Source organism: Hylobates moloch, unplaced genomic scaffold (genome assembly GCF_009828535.3).
Source record: "Hylobates moloch isolate HMO894 unplaced genomic scaffold, HMol_V3 SCAFFOLD_4, whole genome shotgun sequence".
NCBI classification, from domain to species: domain Eukaryota; kingdom Metazoa; phylum Chordata; class Mammalia; order Primates; family Hylobatidae; genus Hylobates; species Hylobates moloch.
This window is the reverse complement of record NW_026652279.1, coordinates 160,151,181-160,174,777: the sequence shown is the minus strand read 5'-3', so window position 1 is coordinate 160,174,777 and position 23,597 is coordinate 160,151,181. Positions and strand designations below refer to the sequence as shown.

The 23,597-nt window shown below is 39.5% G+C and overlaps 1 protein-coding gene across 2 annotated transcripts in view; it reads right to left on the bottom strand.

The window, feature by feature from the left end:
* UBAC2 (UBA domain containing 2) overlaps positions 1–23,597 on the bottom strand; it is a 190,170-nt gene that overhangs the window by 62,517 nt on the left and 104,056 nt on the right. For both annotated transcript variants that reach the window (XR_009213314.1, XM_032151181.3), the window contains exons 5-6: positions 16,917–17,040; positions 13,075–13,122 (exon numbers count right to left, since the gene is read on the bottom strand). Coding sequence is in view for 1 of the 2 variants with exons in the window: in XM_032151181.3 (XP_032007072.1) it covers positions 13,075–13,122; positions 16,917–17,040 (172 nt within the window). In the remaining variant the exon portion in view is untranslated. The remainder of the gene's footprint in view (positions 1–13,074; positions 13,123–16,916; positions 17,041–23,597) is intronic.

Genomic DNA, 23,597 nt, shown 5'->3' with positions numbered 1-23,597 from the left:
CTCAGCTGGAGGCATTGCTGGCTCAAATAAAATGAACCTTTCCTTATGAAGGAAAAAATATACTGGGAGGCAACTAGAGTCTCTAGCACATGGAAAAAACCATAATTAGGTTCTTATATGTAAACAAACACCTTCTAATATCCATTTTAACAAGGGGACCGCCCTCCTTTAAAAGTTACATGCACTTTCTTAAATGGATTCAACAAATGAAAAATTAATAAAAATATGGGCTTATTTCAGTTGAAACTCATTTCTTACATTTGATGAAAAATAACAAACTAAAAGTGAATGTGAAGCTCTAAAAGATTTGTGGATTTATGGATACAGCCTCAATGGTGAAAAACTCAATGTTTTCCATCTAAGACCAAGAAGAAGCAAGGATGTCCATTCACCACTTTTATTTAATATTCTATTAGAGGTCCTAGCTAGTATAATAAAGAAAAATAAAAGGCACAAATTGGGAAAGAAGTAAAGCATATAAACACATAAAACTTATTTCTGGATGATACAGACCATCTATGTTGGAAACTCTAAGGAATCCACAGAAAAGCTACCAGAAATAATAAACACATTTAGAAAAGTTGTAGGACACAAGAACGAAATACAGAAATCAATGGTATTTCTTTTTTCTTTTTTTTTTGAGACGAAGTCTCACTCTGTCGCCCAGGCTGGAGTGCAGTGGCATGATCTCAGCTCACTGTAACCTCGGCCTCCCAGGTTCGAGCGATTCTCCTGCCTCAGCCTCCTGAATAGCTGGGATTACAGGCACCCGCCACCAAGCCTGGCTAATTTTTGTATTTTTAGTAGAGATGGGGTTTCACCATGTTGGTCAGGCTGGTCTCGAACTCCTGACCTCATGATCAGCCCACTTTAGCCTCCCAAAGTGCTGGGATTACAGGCATGAGCCACCACACCCAGCCAATCAGCTGTATTTCTATACGCTAGTGACAAACAATTGGGAAAACATTTATAAAACCAATTCCACTTATAATAGCATCAAAATACCAGAATTATTTAAAAATACATCTAATGAAAGATGTGCAAGACCTGTACATTGAAAATTTAAAAATTGCAAAGGAGAATTAAAGAAGAGCTAAATAAATGTAGAGACTTATCATGTTCATGAGTTGGAGAACTCAATACTGTTAAGATTGTTGTATTAGCTGTCGATGACTGACCAACAAATTACCCAAGACTCAGTGGCTTAAAACAACAAGCATCTATTATCCAATTTCTGTGGGGGCAGGAATGTGGGAGTAACTTAGCTGAGTGGTTATGGCTCAAGGTTTCTCATGAGGCTGTAGTCAGTCAAGGTGTCAGCCTATCTGCACTCATCTGAAGACCTGACTGGCACTGGAGGATAACCTTCCAAGGTGGCTCAAAAACACACCTAGCAAGTTAGTGCTGACTGTTGGCAGGAGGCCACGATTGTTGGCCATGTGGACCTCTCTCCCCAGGTCTGCTTAAGAGTCCTCATGGCATGGCAGATGGGCTCCCCAAGGGCAAGAGATCCAGGAGGGAGCAAAGACACAGGAGTAGCTGTGTCTTTTATGATCTGCTCTTGGGAGTCACATTCCATCATTTTTGCCACATTCTATTCATTACAAGTATCACCAAGTACAGCTCAAACTCTAGCAGAGGAAAAATAAGCTCTATCTCTTGATGTGTAAAAGAATCTGTGGAAACATTTAAAAACCATCACCATGGCAATCCTTCCCAAGTTGATCTAAAGTTTCAATGCAATCACAAGCAAAATCTTAACTCTTTTCCCCCTTTTTTTGAAGAAATTACAGGCTGATTGTAGAGTGTATATTAAAAGTCAATGTCCTAAAATAAACAAACCAGTTTTAAAAAAGAAAAATAAGGTGGGAGGACTTATATTGCCTGATTGCAAGACTTACCATAAAGCTGTAGTAATCAGTGCAGTGTGGTATTGGCATAAGGACAGACATATAGATAATTGGGAAAGAAAAGAGTCAAGAAATAAACCTATACTGGTCAACTGAGTTTTGGTGCCAAGGTCATGCAATGAGAAAAGGGTCTTTTCAATAACTGGTAATGGAACAATTGAGTATCTGTGTGGAAAAGAATAAATCTTGCCCTTCACCTCAAAAGAATTATACTCAAACTGGATCACAGACCTAAATGTAATAGCAAAAACTATTAAATTCTTGAAGAAAATATAAGAGAAAATTTTTGTGACATTGGATTAGCAAAGATTTCTTAAATAGAACATCAAAAGCACAAACTATTTTAAAAACCAGTTAACAATGAATTAATCAAGATTTAAAAATTTTGCTTTTTGGTAACAGACAAGCCACAGATTGGAATACAATTCTCATAAAACATGTCCAACAAAGAGCTTATATCTAGAATATATAAAGAATTATTTTAAGTCAATTAGAAGACAAATAGCCCAATGAACAAAATGGATAAAAGATTTGAAGATATTTCACAAAAGAAGATATGCAAATGACCACTAAGCACATGAAAAAAATGCTCAACATCACTAATCATTAGAGAAATGCAAATTAAAACCACAAGATACCACTACACACCCAATAGAGCGGCTAAAGCTAAAACGACTGACAATACCAAGTGTTGACAAGGGTGTAGAGAATTTGGAAGTTTCAAACATTGATGGTGGAAATGCAAAATGGTACAGCCGCTTTGTAAAATAACATGGTAGTATTTCCTAATGTCAAATATACACTTATCATATGACCCAGCAATTCCGTTCCTAAAGAAGGAAAACATATGTCCACACATAAATGTGTACACAGATGTTCACAGCAGCATTATTCACAATAATCCAAACCTGGAAGCAACTCAAATGTCCATCAATTGGTGAATGGATAAACAAAGTATGGTGCATCCACACTATAGATTAATACTTAATCTATTGATTGTTACTTAATACAATAAATGAAAAATTAATTTTAAAAATTGGTGAAATTTTCATGTTCAAATGAAAGAAGTAAAACACAAAATACTTCATATTTTACAATACTAAGTATATGAAATTCCAGCAAAGGCAAAACTATAATTACATGAAGATCAGTGGTTACCTGGGGCTGGCAGCTGGATGTGGGGAAAGAGAGCATGGGGCATGAAGACACCATTCATGGTCAGGAGACTGCTTTCCATATTGATTATGGTGATGAGTACATGACTGTATACAACTACCAAAGTTCAACGAACTATACACTTAAAATTAGTGAGTTCTATTGTATGTAAATAACATCTTAATAAACAAAAAAGGGAAAAAGAATTTTTTAATAAAAAAGAATGTGAAGATCTAGAAAGATCTCAAACAGATACATAAATCTTTTAAATTTTATAATAGGTAGGATTTTAGCAGAAAAAAACAAGCTTTTAACAACAAAAAACTTCTGCTGCTTTGAAAATGTTCTCAGCTATCAATATAAACTAACATGAGAAGATAACATGAGAAGACCTTTGATAACATCCTATGCTGTTGTTTATAAATAATAAATAAATTCAAAACAACACATGTTAATTTTACCATAGTCCCTTCCCAGAGGCTATCATCAAGACAGAAGGAAAATATCAACACAGTCAGTCCCCAAAGACAAACACTGGACACTTAAACACACACACACACACACACACACACACACACACACACACACAAGAGAGAGAGAGAGAGAGAGAAACCAAAAACCAAAACTACATATAGTTTAAAGAGATAATCAAAACTGATGAAAAAATTTTAATTTCTTGATAAAAAGACAATGTGAAGACCCCATGGGAAAATGTTCTGTGCTGCAACAGACATGATAATCTACCAGTAATCTCTACAATGTAAAAGTATGGGTGTTTCTTGGCAACTTCTTCCTTATCTCCACTTCTTTTTCCTTTATTCAGTAACACTACTACACCAGCTTAATATACTTCAAATTATCCTTTAAGTTTTCTCTAAATGTTTCTTTACTTCAGATTGAGTATGACAATGCAAGAAACACAAGACAATGAGTTTGTTGAAGGTGAGGTTTAAGCTGAGTTTTTAACCAAGCATGGAGAGAGGAACAGTTAAATATCTTGATGATTTTAGAAGAGAAAGCATAGCTATAGGCCACATTTTTCATATTACGAAGAAAATAGAGTCTGCTAATGAGAAAAAATTTTCCTTGGCTATTGGTCAGCATACAGAAGGCTGCAAAAAGTTGTTGATTGTGTTTTTCAGGGCCTCTGGGGACTTTGAAAACCTCTTCATACCCAAGATTGCCCTCCAGAATCATGTCTCCATTGCTGATGAATGGGGCCTCATCCTAGTGGTGTGGCTAAGGGAAACTTTAAAAATAACTCTGTCTGTGCATCTCGTGGCTGGAAGAGACATGGACGAGAGCCTTGAAATATGCAGTGTAAGGTGCTGGACTCACTGGGCCTGGAGCAGAACACCTGGCCTTTGTCCTGGTTCTACCACCCATCATTCGTGCAACCTGAACCTCAGCCTCCCTATCTTTAAAATAGGCAGTCCAGGTATTCTACCACTACAGAGAACACATCAAGAACCTAGTAAGGCAGTACACGCTGCAAGCATCCTGACAATCACGTAGTATAATGTTTTATAGCACAGAAATTATTTTTTGATAATATTAAGTTTTTAAACTAAAAAATTATTTTTAGAATGTGTACCAAGTAGACATTGTGCTAGGCACTGAAGATTATGAAGAATAACATATAATTCCTATAAACTAAAAGGACTCTCCTACAATTCAATACCAAAAAACTAATAACCTAGTTTTAAAAATGGGCTAAGGACCTCAACAGACATTTCTCCAAAGAAGACATACAAATGGCCAATAGATACATGAAAACATGCTCAATGTCACTGATCATCAGGGAAATGCAAATCAAAACCACAATGTGGTATCACCTCACACCTGCTGGGATGGCTATTACAAAAAAACAAAAAACACCAAAAGACAAGTGTTGGGGAGGATGTGGGGAAAACTGGAACCCCTGTGCACAGTTGGCAGAAATGCAAATGATGCAACTATGGAAAACAGTATGGAGGTTCCTCAAAAAATTAAAAATAGAACTAATATGATCCAGCAATCCCACTACTGGGTATACATCCAAAAGAAATGAATCAGGATCTCAAAGAGGTCTCGGCACTCTCATGTCATCGCCGTGTTATTTGCAATAGCCAACATGTGGAAACAACCTAAGTGCCCATGAACAGACAAAGGGATGAAGAAAATGTGGTCCATGCATACAATGCAATACTATTCAGCCCTTCAAAAAGAAGGGCATTTTGTAATATGCAACAACATGGATGAAACGTGAGGACCTATATGCTAAGTAAAACAAGCCAGTCACAGAAAAACAAACACTGCATGATTCCACTTACATGAGGTATATAAGATAGTCAATTTCACAGAATCAGAGAGTAAAATGGTGGTTGCTAGGGGCTGGGGGCAGAGGGAAAAAGAGAGTTAAAAATCAACAGGCATAAAGTTTCAGTTAAGCAAGATCGATAAGCTCCAGAGATTTATTGCACAACCCCATACCTATAGTCAACAATTATAAACTGTAACTTAAAAATTCAAGAGGAAAGCTCTCATAAATAAAGTCAGGACTGACCCAGGAAAAGGGTTGCGCCAGGACTTAAATGAGTAAGATTTCCTAGAAGGGGTATGTGAGTGAAAGAGGGGATATAGTTGGAAGAAACTGCATGTGGTTATGCAAAGCTATCTTTTAAGAGCATAGACATAGGCCGGGCACCGTGGCTCACGTCTGTAATCCCAGCACTTTGGGAGGCCGAGGCGGGTGGATCACGAGGTCAGGAGATTGAGACCATCCTGGCTAACACGGTGAAACCCCGTCTCTACAAAAAACACAAAAAAATTAGCCGGGCATGGTGACAGGCGCCTGTAGTCCCAGCTACTTGGGAGGCTGAGGCAGAAGAATGGTGTGAACCCAGGAGGTGGAGCTTGCAGTGAGCCAAGATCGTGCCACAGCACTCCAGCCTGGGTGACAGTGCGAGACTCCGCCTCAAAAAAAAAAAAAAAAAAAAAAAGAGCACAGACACTAAAGTTATGCTACCTACATTTGAATCCTGTCTCCACTACTTTTCAGCTACCTGGTGTTCTTAGCAAATTACAGTCATGTGTTGCTTAACGATAAGGACACATTCTGAGAAATGTGTTATGTGATTTGGTCATCGTGTGAACATTATAGAGTGTACTTACACAAACCTAGATGGGATATATATTTTTATTTATATATATTTTTTTCATACAGAAAATCAAGTGTTCTGGCACCATGACTGAATATCAGTCATTTCCCCTACTTGATCTGCAGTGCCAACACTGAGTGCCATACACCAGGTTTCTACCTTTGCTCCATTAGAATCCACAGGGCCACCACTGAATACGCACTCTGTTGTTGACCAAAACATTGTTATGCAGTGCGTGACTGTAGTTAATTTTCCTGTGCCTCAGTTTCCTCATCTATAATAGGGAGAATATTCCCTAGTTCCTCAGGTTTTTATGAGGACTAATTAAAATAATATTTGTAAAGTGCTTAAAAAAGAGTACTATTAGTCAGCTTTTTCTAAGTTACACTGTGGTAACAAATTATCAAATTTCAGTAGCCTATAACAAAGATTTATTTCTTGTTCATGCTACATGTTGGCACAGCCCTGCTCCATTTGACTTCTTCATTCTGGAGTCTGAGGAGCAGCCCCTCTCTGGGCCCTGCTTTTCTCATGGCAAAAGGGACAGAGCAATGGTGGAACCAGGCAGTGGCTCTTCAAGCTTCTGCTTGGATGAAGCATTTGTCACTTCTGCTCATATTTTAGTGGCTAGTGTAAGTCAAAGAACAAAACCTGATGTCAACCGGGCATGCAGAGGCCCTATAGGGAGGGCTTCAGTAGAGAGGGGCAGAACATATTTTGACCAAATATATTTGAACAAACAAAAATACTTGAATAAAAAATCTACCACAAGTGTCTGGTACATACTAAGTGCTGTGTGTTTGTTAAAGAAAAATACGTGTTTGCGCAATGACACAGAATCCTGAAAGTGGATGTTTGGGAATGGATTTAGTTGGAGTGTATGGTTCACAGAAGTGACAGGGGTAGGTGAGGAGGTTGCATTTTGAAAGGCTTTGAAAGAAGGCTAGATTTTTGCCTACAGGTAGAACATAAGTTGCAATAAAATTTTATAGCTATTTTCATGAATTTTATAAGGCAATTCTATCTGCCAGCTTTATTAAGACAATGGCATCATTTCATTTATTCTACACTGAGCATTTAAAAATCACATGTCGACTGGTCACTACCTCCCTGTGTTAACAACGGCCTAAGTTGCAATTGCCACAAGGAAGAATATATTAATAGAAGGCTTCTTCCAGTTGGTCCTGGCTCCCTGTGGTCAGGAGAGGGAAAGGTGGCATAGAGAGTGGGGGAGGAAAAAGGAGAGAAGGGAGTGCATATGGATGAGTCAACATGAATGTGAGTGCGTGTGGGGTGTACAACGGACAAGCACTGACATCACACTTGCTATTTTAATTATAAAGCACCCTCCAAATTTGGATGCTTCCTAAGGAACTGCTACTTGTCTTCAACTTCTACACGTGGTCCTTTCACAAGTCCCACCACCCTCATGGCTTTGGTCAGCCTTGAAATTTTTTTTTGTTTTTGTTTGGTTTTTGTAGAAACAGGGTTTTGCCATGTTGGCCAGGCTGGTGTTGAACTCTTGGGCTCAAGCGATCCACCTGCCTCAGTCTCCCAAAGTGCTGGGATTCCAGCCAGCACTGTATCTGGTTATCCTTGATTTTTCTTTGCAGCTTCTGTCCTCATTTTCAATGAACTACTAGAAAATAATCCAAATCTCTAAAGTAAGTTTAACTGGGAGGCTTGTGCATGAGAGGAGTTATCTGACCTGCTACCTAAACCACTCTTTGGTCAATGGAGAAGCAATCTAAGGGAAAAAAGGTTAAATAGGAGAAAAGGAAGCATGGAGAGAAGAGAGAGCTGGGCACAAGCAGAGGCGGCACAGAGGAACCCGCACCTACCATCCCTCGCCCAGAAGCAGGCCAGGGCCTCAAAAAGTACTCTAAGGATGCTTATGCTTCCACAGCAGGTTATGCTGTTTCCATTTGTTCACAGTTACTTTAAGACAGTGGTGTGGGTTTTTTTGTTTGTCTTTAAAAGTACCACAGAGGGAAGAGAGAAAGGCAAATCACAGCCTGCAAATGCGCTGTCTTGACTCCCTCCAGATGGCTCATTTTCCCTACCCCCATCCTATGATCTACAAACCCTGATAAAGCTTCTGTAATCTTGCACCACCGTAAAGTGTTTCTTCTTGAAGTGCTTTAAAGATCCCCACTCCTTACAGAAAACAATCCAAACTCAGACCACATTCGAAGTCCCAAATCTTATTTTTGGGTGTAACAGATTTTTTTTTTCCACACTACGGCTGCTGGATCAGAGATAATCAAAGTCTGATATACTGTACACGACAAGTAACGAACGCAGGAAATGGGTACAGTGAAGGGCTGCGTTGAAGGGAGAAGTCTGAGGAATATAGGCCTGTTAATTCACTCTCAAACAGCTTGAAAGAAGGTCAAGTAAAGATAAATGTGTGAACTGTAAAAAGAAAATTGGCAAAAGAAGGCTCTTTCTATTTTAATCATGCCAGAATCAGATCAGTCCTGAGACCTCAGCTTTTGAGAATTAGGGTGCATCCCTGTGGTAATGACTCAGTACTATGATTCATAAAACTGTAGAAAATGAAGAACTTCTGAGATGTAGACGGCTCAAAAGCTCTCTGCAGAACCACAAGAAGAATTTAAATGAAGTTCAGTAAGTAAGCAATGCTTTAAGGAAAAGTATTAATGTGTAACAAAATTAGTGGAATTATGAATATATAAAGACTGACTTCAATTTTTGAAGGTCTCTCACCAGACATTTAGAAGAACAGTTGATACAGTCACTGAAATGCTGAAGTATTTGTTTAAACTGATACATGTCACCTGGCTGTAATAGCCAAGCTTTCCAATTACAATTTTGCAACATTTCATGAAAAGTCCTATTTTAAATACTAAATGTTTGCATTAAAAATCAGAACTGTCAAATGATGAAAAAGGCAACACAAAAACATTTATCAATGATACATGTGAATAATCTTACAGTCATCTTTAAGTACAAGGGAATCCCCCTCCCTCACCTTTCCTGGGCAGCAGCTGGAGTCTCTACTGGATAACAAAATAGGACTGAGGTCTGACAGCCATCCTGGGCAAACTAACTTACTATTGCTCCTGTAAGCTAAAAACTGTCTTCCCTCAACTCAGAAAAATGATTTAGTTATTTTCTGTGATATCACTGAAGATAAAAAGTGGTCAACTTACCTAGTAAAATACTGTACTGACATAATTTATCAACCTTCTATTTTAATCAGTGGAATATTTTAAAGTTATATATTCAAAGACATCTATAATTATGGAAGAATAAGGGACACCGAGGAGATATTAAAAACTAGTCTAGGCCAGGCGCGGTGGCTCACGCCTATAATCCCAGCACTTTGGTGGCTCAGGCGGATGATCCCCTGATGTCAGGAGTTACAGACCAGCCTGGCCAACATGGTGAAATCTCGTCTCTACTAAAAATACAAAAAAAGTAGCCAGGCGTGGTGGCATGCACCTGCAATCCCAGCTACTCAGGAGGCTAAGGCACGAGAATCGCTTGAACCCGGGAGGCAGTGGTTGCAGTGAGCCAAGATCATGCCACTGCACTCCAGCCTGGGTGACACAGCGAGCCTGTCTCCAAAAAAAAAAAAAAAAAAGAAAAGCTAGCCTAAACAAAATAAATCAACTAGTACCTAGCTAAATAAAATAAGCTCAATCCAAAGTTGGCAGCTTTCCAGAAAAACATGAGTAAAGTTTTTGGTTTCTGTGACAGCAAATAACAAATTATTCATGTTTCACACAAATATCTTTGTTTAGAAAATACTCTTTTTCTTAAAAACCACATTAATTGCCAGAATGAAATAAAATCATTGCTTAACACACATGGTTAAGTGTATTACTGGTTTCAATACTAAAATGTGAAATCTCATCAACAGGTTTTGTAACATTCCCCAAAACACTGAATATCATCTATAATTATAATTATCTGTGCATTTCTTTTGCATAGTAAGAATTTTATTTTGTTAATATTTTATTTAGCATAATAACTCCCCAAAAAGGGAAGTCACTTGATCTATAAAGGAAGAGGGGAAGTCATGTTGAGCAAGAGACATCTGGAATAGACAAACTGTGGCTTTGTGAATCTCAGGCTTGGATCCTATAGTCAGTGGTGTATAAATCAAACACTCACAAATAATACTGATGCTGTCTTTTACAATCTACCTTATCTAAAGTATGCCACATCACAGTAAATATTTCATAATAAAAATGAGAATTTTCTAGACAAAGAAAATGTTCCTTAGGTTCAAAACAAGCACCAACATTTATGGTATAGGAACATAGGAAAACTGGCTATGATTCATGAATATTAATTATTTTAAATAAACATAGTCATCTAATTATGGTAAAATAATAATAAAGAACAAGGTTAATATGAAGATTTATCAGATTTTTTGTCACAGTAGAAGGTTGGTAACTTTGGCTGAATCAATGACTGTAAAAGGCTCAGAAATGTTTATTATTAGTAGGGTTCTTTAAAATGCTACATTATCTTTGAATTATATTCCAAACACACTGTAATTCTATTCACCCTTCTGAAACAAGGAATTTTTTTTTTTGTCAAGAATTTTATTTTAAACATCTGATTCCTTTTAAAAAGTTAAAACAGGTACCCCACTACCTGTTAAACACGTGTACTGGAAAAGACTATGATCATAACATGTAATTTTAGATTTTAAAAAGACTACAAAGAGATGAAAAATGCAACCTCCAATTTTAGTGCACTGAATGTCACACAATGAAACTTTCTGGGGAGACAGCAGGCACTTAAAGCCAGGAGTCTAAAAAAAGAATAAAGAAAGAAAATGGAATGTGTTTTAAAAAACTGAGTCACATAAGAGTTACTAAAGAAGGGGACAAATATTGAGAGTAAAAGAATTAATAGTAACTAACACAATGAAATCGTATACAATAAGGTACTTCAATATTTGAATGCTTTTGGAAAATATTTAAAACAGAACTCAAAACCATTACTGCTAAGTGAAACAAATATGCCACGGAAGAGACAGTACATCCTCAGGCAGCTCTCATGAGCAAAGCAATGAGCTCCTTCTTTGCTGTTCTCAGGCTGGTTAAGTCTTCCTCAGTCACGCAGCAGTTCTAACTGGGTGAGCCTAGACTTGGGGGAGTCTGGCACCTGTGTCCCAGAGAATCAGTCTAATCCCAGGATGGCCCTAAGCCACCACAAGTCTCAAGAATACCAGACAGATAGCTCAGGTGTTTTGAAGACTTCACAATAGGGTTTAGCTCTGTGGTCCTGAAGCCAAATCAGGTATCTGGGTAGATGTGAAAATTTTTAGGGAGGAGAAAACAAAGTGACTTGGAGCCCCAGAATATTGGCTGCAAGCATATCAGCTGTGGGGAATGAAGGCGTGAATTTTAAGCAAAGAATGAACACAGAAAAGGAATAATAAAGAGAGCTTGAAGGAAGAAGAGGGGTAAGCAGGCATACAGGATGACACACTGGCCCCAAATACCAATCATTCACCCAAGAAACAAGAATAGTGATAATTTACTTGAAATGTGTACAGTGACTGCAGTGAAATGTGTATTATTATGAATCCATTCTGTCATTTTCTTAAGTCTTTTCCAAGAAAGAAATGAAATGTATGCTCTATAACCACTAGTTAAAATTTATTTTTATAAATCTGGAGGTTCAAATTTAAGTCATGGATGAAGAATAAAACTCTACTTCATGCTCTAATTTTTTTTAATACCTCATAGAGAATTTAGGACAAATGCTTATTATTAAAATACAATAGCATAGACAAGATGAAAAAATTCCAGCACACATACTGAGGCTGCTTGGTTCTTTCCCTTCTTCCATGATGAGTCTTTGGTCAGGTCCAACCCACCTGACTTTCCAGTTGGCATTATTTTTTTTCCCTCGTGTGACAATGTCTTTTTACAAAATGAGCAGACTATCTCTCCTTATTTTTAGTAAGTCCAACTTCTTCATTTTTAGGCTTTTTTTTTTTTCTATGATTTAAAAACAACACTGACAAGAAGCCCAGCTAAAACTTTCATGAAAATTACCTTGAAAGCACAAACTGGCCCCCTTTGTCTCAATTTTCCATGTGACTGGCTCTTTTTTTTTTTTGAGACGGAGTCTCGCTCTGTCGCCCAGGCTGGAGAGCAATGGCGCCACCTCGGCTCACTGCAAGCTCCGCCTCCCGGGTTCATGCCATTCTCCTGCCTCAGCCTTCTGAGTAGCTGGGACTACAGGCGCCCGCCACCACGCCTGGCAAATTTTTCTGTGTTTTTAGCAGAGATGGGGTTTCATCATGTTAGCCAGGATGGTCTCGATTTCATGACCTCAGGATCTGCCCGCCGCGGCCTCCCAAAGTGCTGGGATTACAGGCGTGAGCCACTGCGCCTGACCGTGACTGGCCCTTTTTAATCACCACAGAAGTAGCATTGAGCCAGACCTGCCATCCTGCCATGGGTTAAAAGAATGTTGAGAGCCAGATGCAGTGGCTCATGCCTATAATCCCAGCATTTTGGGAGGCTGAGGCAGGCAGATCACCTGAGGTCAGGAGTTCAAGACCAGCCTGACCAACATGGAGAAACCCCATCTCTACTAAAAATACAAAATTATCCGGGCGTGGTGGCACACGCCTGTAATCCCAGCTACTCAGTAGGCTGAGGCAGGAGAATCACTTGAATTCGGGAGGCAGAGGTTGTGGTGAGCTGAGATCGCGCCATTGCACTCCAGCCTGGGCAACAAGAGCGAAATTCTGTCTCAAAAAAAAGAATGGTGAGACAGTTGAATATGACACACAATCTAAATAAGACAATCTTCCTAATGTTTTTACAGGAGAGAGAGAGAATTGGGTGTAAAAGGGTAGTCGCACTTACAAGTCCACTTATGGCTACAATCCAGATGTAGGAACCAGAGGTGAAAAGCTATAAAAGAAAAAAAAAAGGCAACTAAAAATAAAATTCAACTGCCAGTCACAGCACACTTATTTTTACATAACTACAGTCATGACCATTTATATAAAGTATTAATTATATATGCCATAATACAGAGAAGCAAATGGAAAATTAGTAAATATCAATTGTTACTTAAAAGAAAATTATATATTAATTTTTTTTATTCAGACACCAGATTTTGTATAGCCTAAAACAAGTTGAACCTGGCCCACACCCCATGCAAAGAAAAATAAATGAAACCCAAGTATGATGTTATTTACAAACTTCAACTGACTTAAAGTAAAATACTACATATAAAGAAATTATTAGAATTAACAACATACAAAACAGGTAATCACCATCCCATGCTTGGCAATGATGTGATATTTATGTACATAACTTTCTCATTTTAATTTCTTAACATTATTACCCTAAATTTAGATGGGAAGAACCCTGCCAGCCTACTTAGGTCTACGTCCAATGGTAACTTTCTCAAGTGTTGATATTATCATTCTAGTTCACCCAAGGAAGAGCAAACTAAATAACAGAACAAAGTTAATTAATGGCAAAGTAATTAGAATTAGATCTCATGAAATTCTTCCCTTTGTTTTCCAAATCATTTATATCTTAGAGTTGTGCTCAGGGTAATTAAAAAAAAAATCATAAGGACTCTGAAAGTGTTCCTGCAACAAAGAAATGATTTGTGGGTTATTGTTGGTTAATTTTTAGAACTTCAGATTGGGGGTTTACTTCTGATTGTAGAGGAAGAGGCAGGATACTCAGGCAGGACAGCCCAGGTTCATCGCTGGCATTGTGCTAGATGAAAACCTCAAAGTTCTGCACACTTACCAAGGACACGGAGAAAGAAGACAGACACAAAAGGTAAGAGTTGACACACTCAGATAAAGAGGCTGGCAAGCTTTGCTCTAGTGATAGGCTCACTTAGAAATTAGCACTGGCTGCAACTTTAAATCTGAACCTTTGATGTAGCACGGACGTTTGTTCAGTGGAAATGACTCTGATAATAAGAAGGATGAGAACTATGTAGACAAATATTTTGCTGTAATTTTCTTCTAAAAATAGAAGGAATAACAGACTAGCTAACACTTTCTATGTGTCAGGCATTGCTCTCAAGGCACTTCAGTAAAACCCAGTGGTTAAGCAATTTGCCGCACGTCAACAGCTGGCAGGTGGTGGGCTGGAGTGTATCTAGGACTGGCTCTACAGCCATGCTCTCCACTTTTCCATGTCTCATATGCAAGTAAAAAGAGCCTATCATTTTGTCATTAAAAAAGTAATTTCCTCTGGGTTCTGAAGCCTCTCATTGCCTGTGTGGTCCCCATTATGTCTGCCTGCATCTTCACAGTGTCTGTGTGTTTTCTCAAGGCTGGGCTCCTTGAGGACAGGGGCTACATCTCACCCAGTGGGTGACACTGATTGAAGTATCGGATGGCTTGAGAGCTCATAACATCATAGCCCATTGCACAGGGCATGATGTTATGGGCTCTCAAGTCATCCGATACTTAAATGAGCCTTAAGCATTTTGGCTCTTTCGATTATGATTCAAGTCTTCATTCATTCATTCATTCGTTCATTCATTCAACAATGTCCCTGGTTGTAGTGGGGAGAGACAGAGGCACAGAAACACATGCAAAGGCTTGGAGGGGAGGGAGGCAGGCAGAGGACAGACACTTTAGCAATAAGGAGTTCAGTTACACTCCTTCAAGGTGGGCACAGGTGTGAGTTGACACCAGACAGGCAAGAAGAATCCTGCATGCCATTCATGCTAAGGACCTAGATTTTATCAAGGAGCCAATGAGGCGTCTCCACCTCTATTTTCTGATCTCAACTTCTCCCTCTCAAAGTTACCGGAAATAATACAAAAATATTGGAAATTTATATTATTTTGAAAAACTATCCATGGTAGTTGCATCTACCTTTCTGCTTTCAGCAGGGCTAAGGGGGATCCCTCATGGTAAGCTGTGTAATACTGCGGAAACTGCACTAGATGTTAGGTTGGTGGAAAAGTAATTGCAGTTTTTGCCTTACTTTAATGGCAAAAACCACAATTACTTTTGCCCCAACCTACTACAATGGCCCTGTGACAAAGGCCACGCTGTGCCTCTTCATCCAACTAAGACCCCCTTTCCCCGAGAGCTGAAACACACTACTTATTTTGCTTTATGCCAAAAACAAAACAAAACAAGAAATACATTCACAATCTCAGAAAAACGAATAGTGGTGGCTATAGAGATATAAATTATTAATTAATAGTAACCAATTGACTTAGCTCTTATTATCTGTTCAGATTACACTAAACACTTCATGCTATCCTTAAAATACCTCTACAAGGTAGATATTTTCATCCCCATTTGACAGATGGGGAAATGGGGGTCAGAAAAGGTAAGTGACAAAGCAAATCATTACCAGACCAAGTCATTAAACTGAAATTCAACAACTTGGCTCCAGAGACTTTCCACAATGCCACACTGAACTCCTACTCCACAATTAATAAAACAGTGTTTTCATTCTCAAAGATTCTACATAGCTTTAGAGTTGGAAGAACTATACAGTCAATGTGAGGCTCAGAGGGTTTCCATGACTCAACCCAAGTCTCATGGCTGGAGAGAGCCATGCTAGGATTAGAACTTCAGTCTCCTGAGCGAGGTCTGGAGTGCTCTTCGAATTCCACATGGCCTCTGCCATAACAACTTTAAAAATATTAAATCTGCTATAGCAAATCCTACTCAGAAGAATCAACTGCAGAAACGGGCTATTTGGTTACATGGATATCAGGTAGGATCAGGCGGTGTGTAACGGTACGGGGGTTGAGAGACAGAGAATAAAAGGATTTCATGAGAAACGGTTGTAAAAGTGGTAAGAAAATGCCCCAGATGAGCCATTGATAACACATGACAGCAGACTGGAGAAGTGAGAGGAAATGCTAAAGGTTAAAAGGGGAGGGAGGAAGGCATTCTGAAGTGACGCTAGTATCCGGTTAGATGTGCGTGGGATAAGGAATGTTATGAGTATTAATCAGTGGATCAAAAGGCCAAGCGACACATGGTGACACAGGAAGCTGTAGAATAAAACTACATCAAAAGCCATGAGAGTAAAAGAAAAGTGACAGGTAGTACAGATAGAAAACTGAAAATCATTCTCCTACCACAGACCTGGAGCCCAGCAGGGAGCAATTGACATTCGCTGAGGATTGGCAAAGAAGCTTTTCAAATGTAACCTGGACAGTAGTACTCTAGTAGTCTTCACAGCAAACCATTTAGCAAATGGTGACACTACCATCACAGCTTCATGAACAAGGAAATAATGAAGCTGACAAGGCTTCTTGAATCACCCCAAAGCTCGGGTTGGTAGAGCACACCGGGTTTCTTCTTCAGAGCTTTATTTGCGACACTGTATTCAATAAATTAATTTTGACACTGATTTTCTACTTTCTACTTTTTGATTGTTCTCATTTGTTTCCACTTCATACTACGATTGTTAAAAAGTACTCACGTGCAATTGTACAACGAAATGAAAATATTTTCCACAGATACAAATTACAGTGAAAGCTCTTATCAGATTTCTAGACTATGAAAGTATTCTAGTACCTTCTATACCTTGATGTTCTTGTTCTGTAACACTTCCTTTAAATATTTGATATAGATCATGAAGCCAAGATTATGGGGGAAAAAAACCATTGTTTTCAAGGAGATCAAATGAGAAAAAGACCAAAAAAAAAAAAAGATCTGGTTAAAGAAAAGTGAACATAAAAATGCATACTGTACCTGTAGTCCCAATATATAAATCAATGTCTTGTTTGTGATGGACAACGGGCCCAGAATTTGTGCCACTTGGACTCTTGGTATGGAGCAGTAAAATGGTACAAACAGAGCAAACACAGGTGCCAGGCTATGCAAACAAATAAAAAAAAAATCACTATAATAGTGAATTTTAAACACCAATGGCAGATGTATCTTTGAAGTAACACTGCTTATAATTTTATTTCAGTCTGAAAGCATGGTCTTAGATATACATAATGATTTTCAAATATGATTCATGTCCAAAATAATTTGTACTTATAGAACACTTTATGAAAACTCTAATCATTCTATCCTTATTGACCCCCCTGAAACCACTGCAAAGAAGTGGTTCAGCACCTACTAATTATGAGAAAAGTGGAGGCTATGTTTTCTTCCCAGGTATTACTAAAATCTAATGAGAGAAACTAGACAAACCAAAAGCAGCAAACATTAGAATTCTTCACAGTCAAATCCAAAAGCCTCATCTCAGGCCCTGTCCAGTGATCTGTCACCATGGCACTGGCACGGTTCACCTCTGGCCCTCCCTTCCTCACATTCCTTCCTCCCTTTGTCTGAAACCCTGCTTCTCAGTGGTTGCCCAGTGATTTCTTACACCACTCTTCTGGCTTCTCCATGGTTCTATTATAGCCTTTTCTTCTTGCTCTCTCATCTCCTCATACAATCTCAACCCTTTCTATAGCTTGGGCTAAGAAAATGAAGTGAGACCTAAAACTGCCTGCCCACCCCTCACCTGGCTCTGAATGTCAATCTGACACCTTCAACTTGACAGATTCAAGAGTCCTGTGTGTCTTTCTAATTAGTCTTGCTTCTCTCTGATCCATTTCTTAACATTGTTGGCAGTATTCTCTTCCTAAAACACAACTCTGATCACATCACTCCCTTGCTTAAAAACCCTTCCTTTCGGCCGGGTGCGGTGGCTCATTCCTGTGATCCCAGCACTTTGGGACGCCGAGGCAGGCGGATCATGAGGTCAGGAGATCAAGACCATCCTGGCTAACACGGTGAAACCCCATCCCTACTAAAAATACAAAAAATTAGCCGGGCTTGGTGGTGGGCACCTGTAGTCCCAGCTACTACTCAGGAGGCTGAGGCAGGAGAATGGCGTGAATCCAGGAGGCAGAGCTTGCAGAGAGCCAAGATCATGCCACTGCACTCCAGCCTGGGCAACACAGCGAGACTCCGTCTCAAAAACAAGCAAACAAACAAAAACAAGCAAACAAACAAAAACAAGCAAACAAACAAAAACAAACAAACAAAAAAACCCTTTTTTCCATAGGCTCCAGTATCCGAAGATAAAATGCTTCATAAAGATGTGATGGCAAAGCTCCCCAGTTCGCTCTCATCACTGGAGACTGCCACCACTGTCCTCCTCTCTGCCTCCCCTCATCTGGCCCATCACACACAAGGCCCTCTCAAAAATCCGCACAGCTGCTCCCTGAACACGCTGGCTGCTTTGACTCTCCACTGACGCAGGTTCTGCTTTCCACTTTACTGCCTAGGAAACTCAGCTTGTGCAACACTGCTCAGCTCTTCCCACAAGACTTCTCTGACTCCTCCTGGCAGCTGGTGGCTCTCCTCATGGCCCCCAAGCTATGTCAGTTTTACCACTGCAATGAATCAGTGAATCAAATGCGTGTCAAGGATGTCACGGTAAGATGCCTGGTACAGGAGCTACAACTACGTCCAAGAGAAAGAAGCAGTCCTTGACCTCAAGGAACTCATCACAGGACTGAAATCTTACATTCCTACAAGTGCTGGGCAGGTAATATGAATGAGTAGAGTGGTTTGGGCACAAACTTGCACCATGTTTTTCATTAAACACTTGGCTTAATTACTCAGTCTGTGTTTTATTTTCCCACTTTTGGGAAAATGGCACCAGAAAAAAAAGAATTATTTCATTATCACAAGAAAAATGCAAAAAATATGTTTCACTTCTACAAAGAACTGTCCTTGGTGCCATTTTTGTGGAAACACAGGACCCTCCTGGCCTCTTGTGCAATTTCTCATCCTTAACAGAGACCATGTTATTTTAAAAAAATGCACCGTCCTCTCAATTCTACTATTAAAAACAAAACCAAACCAAAATATAACACACACAAAACAAATGTGATAAATGGCAGCTGCATCAAGTGCTAACACCACAAACGCAGCAAATGCTAGAACAGGGAAAACTCCAGCCAGTAAGGCCTAAGTGCAGGCACTGTGTCAGGACTGGGGACACAGAGATACGAGATACACCTGGCTGGCCATCCAGTGAGAAGGATGGCAGGGACTGGGTGGCAGACGGAGATGCATGGCACGGTGGGCTCCTACCCCCACTTGCCCAGTCTAGAATTCCTCACGTATCAGGCCTTCCTCCTAGGCTGAGCACCGCAGGACAGGGAAGAAGAGGCAGTCCTGGTTTTCCTAGCACCTGGCACAATGCTTGGCACAGTTCAGGAGCTCACTACATTTAGGGCCACAAAATAATCCTTATTCTAGAACAACTGTATGACTCATATTTGAATTGACTATACAAAGTTCTGAAAAACCTCCCATTAGATTATTAATTCTGAGAGAAAGCATCATATTTTATCTAGCTTTGCCAAATGCAGATTCTTATACATGATCCATATTCAATATTGGTTGGATTTTTTAAAATTAACAAAGTAGTTTTTAAATACTACACAAAAGAACTGCTTTTGTCCAATTATAAACCCAAGCACAATTGATTAAAACAGCTGGGCCTTCTTTTCATGGAAAAGTATGAGTTAGTCATTCCTGGGCATAAATCCTCCAATGCCTCCCCACCTACAGTCATGACAAAGACATCCCAGGCCCTGCGTCCCTATCCCCATCCTGATCCTGTGCTCCGCAGGACAGCACCTTCTCAGAGAAGCCCTCCCTGACTACCCCATTTCAAACCGCATATCCCGCCCTCACAGCCTTCCCCCTCTGCATTCTTTACTCTCTTCCTGACTGTCTTCCCCCACAGCACTTACAGCCTTCTCATCACTGCCTATCTATCTTAAAAGTAGAATGGAAACTTCACACAGACAGGGATTTTGGTCTGTTTTGTTTTATCCCCACTGTCTAGAATTGTGCCTGGCATAGAGTAAGGTTTCAATAAATATTTGCAGAAGAAATGAATTTTCCTTTAAAACAGTAAAACCATACAGCAGAACTTGCCTTTTGTTTTAAAAGCCCCCTTCCTTTTTATCATTTTTAATGGGATTAAAACATATGGTTTCATATGTAGCTCAAAATATGGCCTGCTCTCTTGGTGATTATAAAACCCTATTTGGGGAGCCAATTGCACCGGAGGTCTCTTACCACAGAACATGCCCTTCGAGGCACTTAATTCATAGAAGTTCTTCTGTGTACATTTAGTAATAAAGTACAAATAGTGATGTTATAACTAAATAACCTAAAGCAGAGTTCTTGTTTGAGGTTACATTTCAATGTAAACTAAAAAAAATACTGGTAGAAATTTTAATGACCATAGTTTACATTTCACATACCAATAGAAGTTTAAAGATTCCTTAAAAAATATTAATCACTGTATAATTCTAAATGATGACTAAATACTAGGCCACACATACACATTTCAGACCAAAATTATATGGGCTGTTCTGTAGAAATTTTCCGCTGCTATTTCTATACACACAGACTTCACAAAATACCATAATGTTATTAGTCATTGACCAGTCTTTTTCTTTTCCTTATTTTATGACAACATCTGTTCTCTATACTGTCAACAGCAATTCAGTTTGACCTTTTTCATACTGTGAAGAACTACCTTCTGGAAGCCCTTTCTGGCTTAAGCAGATGAGGCTAGTAGTACAGAAAACAGAAAGCAGGTTACAAACATTTCATCATTTCATCCATCCTTTCTTTTTTTCTTTTGTTTTTTTTTTTTGAGACAGGATATCTGTCTGTCACCCAGGCTGGAGTAGAGTGCAGTGGCACAATCACGGATCACTGTAGCCTCTAATTCCTAGGCTCAAGCAATCTTCTCGCCTCAGCCTCCGGAGTAACTGGGACTACAGGTGTGTGCCACCACACCTGGCTAATTTTTAAACTTTTTTTAGAAACAGGGTCTCGCTGTGTTGCCCACAGTGATCTCAGACTCCCGGCATCAGGCAATCCTCCTGCCTCAGCCTTCCGAATTGCTGGGATTACAGGTGTGAGCCATTGCTAATTCATCCTTTAAAATCACTAATATTTACTAAGCATCTACTGCTATATATTCATGATCACACTCGATAGAAAACATAAAATAAGAGAGACACCTTGTTAAGGTTGCAAATGTCCATTTCACTTCTTCTATAGAAAAGGTCACTGGATGTGGTGGCTCATACCTGTAATCCTAGCACTTTGGGAAGCCAAGGTGGGTAGATGGCTTGAACTCAGGAGTTTGAGACCAGCCTGCGCAACATAATGAGACCTTGTCTCCACACACACAAAAAAATTACAAAAATTAGCTGGGCATGGTGGCATGTGCCTGTAGCCCCAGCTACTTATGAGGCTGAGGTGGGAGGATCACTTGAGCCCAGGAGGCAGAGGTTGCAGTGAGCCAAGATCGTGCCACTGAACTCCAGCCTGGGCAAGAGTGAGACCCTGTCTCCAAACAAACAAACAAACAAACAAACAAACAAAAAAACCGTAAAGGCCAACTCTACTTTTACAGTACAATCACAACTCAAGAAACCCTGGTAACTTTCAACAGCAATAAAAACAAGGTTTGTGAGCTCATGCAATGATCTAATATACAGCTTCAGTGGCCTCTTACAGGATAATGACCCCATCACCTCTTCTTCATCTGCCTGACTACTCTGATATCAAAAAAAAGGGGCCGGGCATGGTGGCTCATGCCTGTAATCCCAGCACTTTGGGAGGCCAATGCAGGCAGATCATGAGGTCAAGACATCGAGACCATCCTGGCCAACATGGTGAAACCTTGTCTCTACTAAAAATACAAAAATTAGCTGGGCATGGTGGCGTATGCCTGTAGTCCCAGCTACTCGGGAGGCTGAGGCAGGAGAATCGCTTGAACCCGGGAGGTGGAGGTTGCAGTGAGCCAAGAGTGCACCCCTGCACTCCAGCCTGGCAAAAGCAAGACTCCATCTCAAAAAAAAAAAAAAAAAGTTGGGAGGACAGATCCAGTTTGTCAGAGGAATTACTTTAACTAGTTGAGTCCTTCACTACATAAAAATGTTTTACTTAATATAACTATTTCAAAATTAAAAGCCAAAACCCCACCAGAATGGTCTTTCAAGAAACTGAAAAATTTATCAACAATGTCTTCTTCAAGTACTCTGCAGTCTAAGTTTTAAACGAACTAGTTCTAGAATATGATGTCATATTATCCACCAAGTCATAAAATCTCTGTGTTACCCCCTCATAGAATTTTTGTACTAGGAATTACCTTGGAGATCATTTAGTTCAACCCTTTATTTTATACACAGTGAGGTGGCGGCCCAAAGAATTCAGCTGACTTACTTCATGCTCTTTCTTGTGTCTGACAATGTTCCTCAATACTCTCAGCACTTTAGAGGTTAGAAGAACCTAATGACATCTGTGGGACGCAAAAGTTACTCTTTTTTTTTTTTTTTTTTACAAAATCCTGTTTTTTTTATTTTTATTTTTACAGAATCCTGGAGCAGAAAGGTTTCTGAGGTCACAGAGTTAAATTCCTACCAAATGATTCAATTCTGTTTACATCATCCCTCAAAATCATCATCAAGTTTACTCAAGCATCTAAATAAGAAACAGCATACTCCATTTTTTAAAATAATCACAACTTTTGGGAATGACTCTCATCTTTTGATCCAAAAGCTATCTCCAGTAACTTCTTACTGGCCCTCCCGCTAGCCTATGGAGTTACTGACTAAGCAATGTAAACACTTTTCTATGAGAGTTTCCACAAGCATAAGGATAATAACCCTATGCCTACAAAGCATACACATCCCCAGCTTATTTAATCAGTTCTCCTAAGACCTGCTATCCAGGCCCCTCACTACCACAGGTGTCATCTATGTCTTCGTAAAATGCAGACCCAGAAGTGGCTGGGAATGGCCAGATCAGTCCTGACTAAGCGTAAACATCACCTCTCCTGATCTGAGTGCTACATATCTGGTAATTAAGCCTGCAAATAAACTGCATTCTGACAGACACGTTATGCTGTTGGTTTAAACTGAGTCAACTAAAACTATGAGGTGAACAGCATAAGTCTCTTTCACCCTGTGCTGAAGAGGCTGGATTTTATCTATAATGGGCCTCCCTTCAAGTGTTTCCCTGTTATTCAAGTACTCACACAGTCTCTGACTCAGGCAGCCTCTCGACTGAAAACGGCGAGTAATCCTGTCCACTCCACATCCTGGACTGTCATTCTCCCCCACGCCACAGAAACCTGTTTCTTTCTCATAAGCTGTGGATAAGGCGGAATGTGTAAACTACTCCCTGATACCAAATTTCCAGGTAAAAAGCACTGTCAAAGTTGACACTGTTTTCCCTAAAACATTTAAAAACCCATATTTTACACAGAAAATCAATATAAAATCATCAGTAACTTGGTCCTGTTTTTTGGTTAAGATTTATTGCTTCAGTCTCTTTCAAAGAATTTTTTGATACTTAAACCTTACAGAAAAATTTATAAAGTTCCAC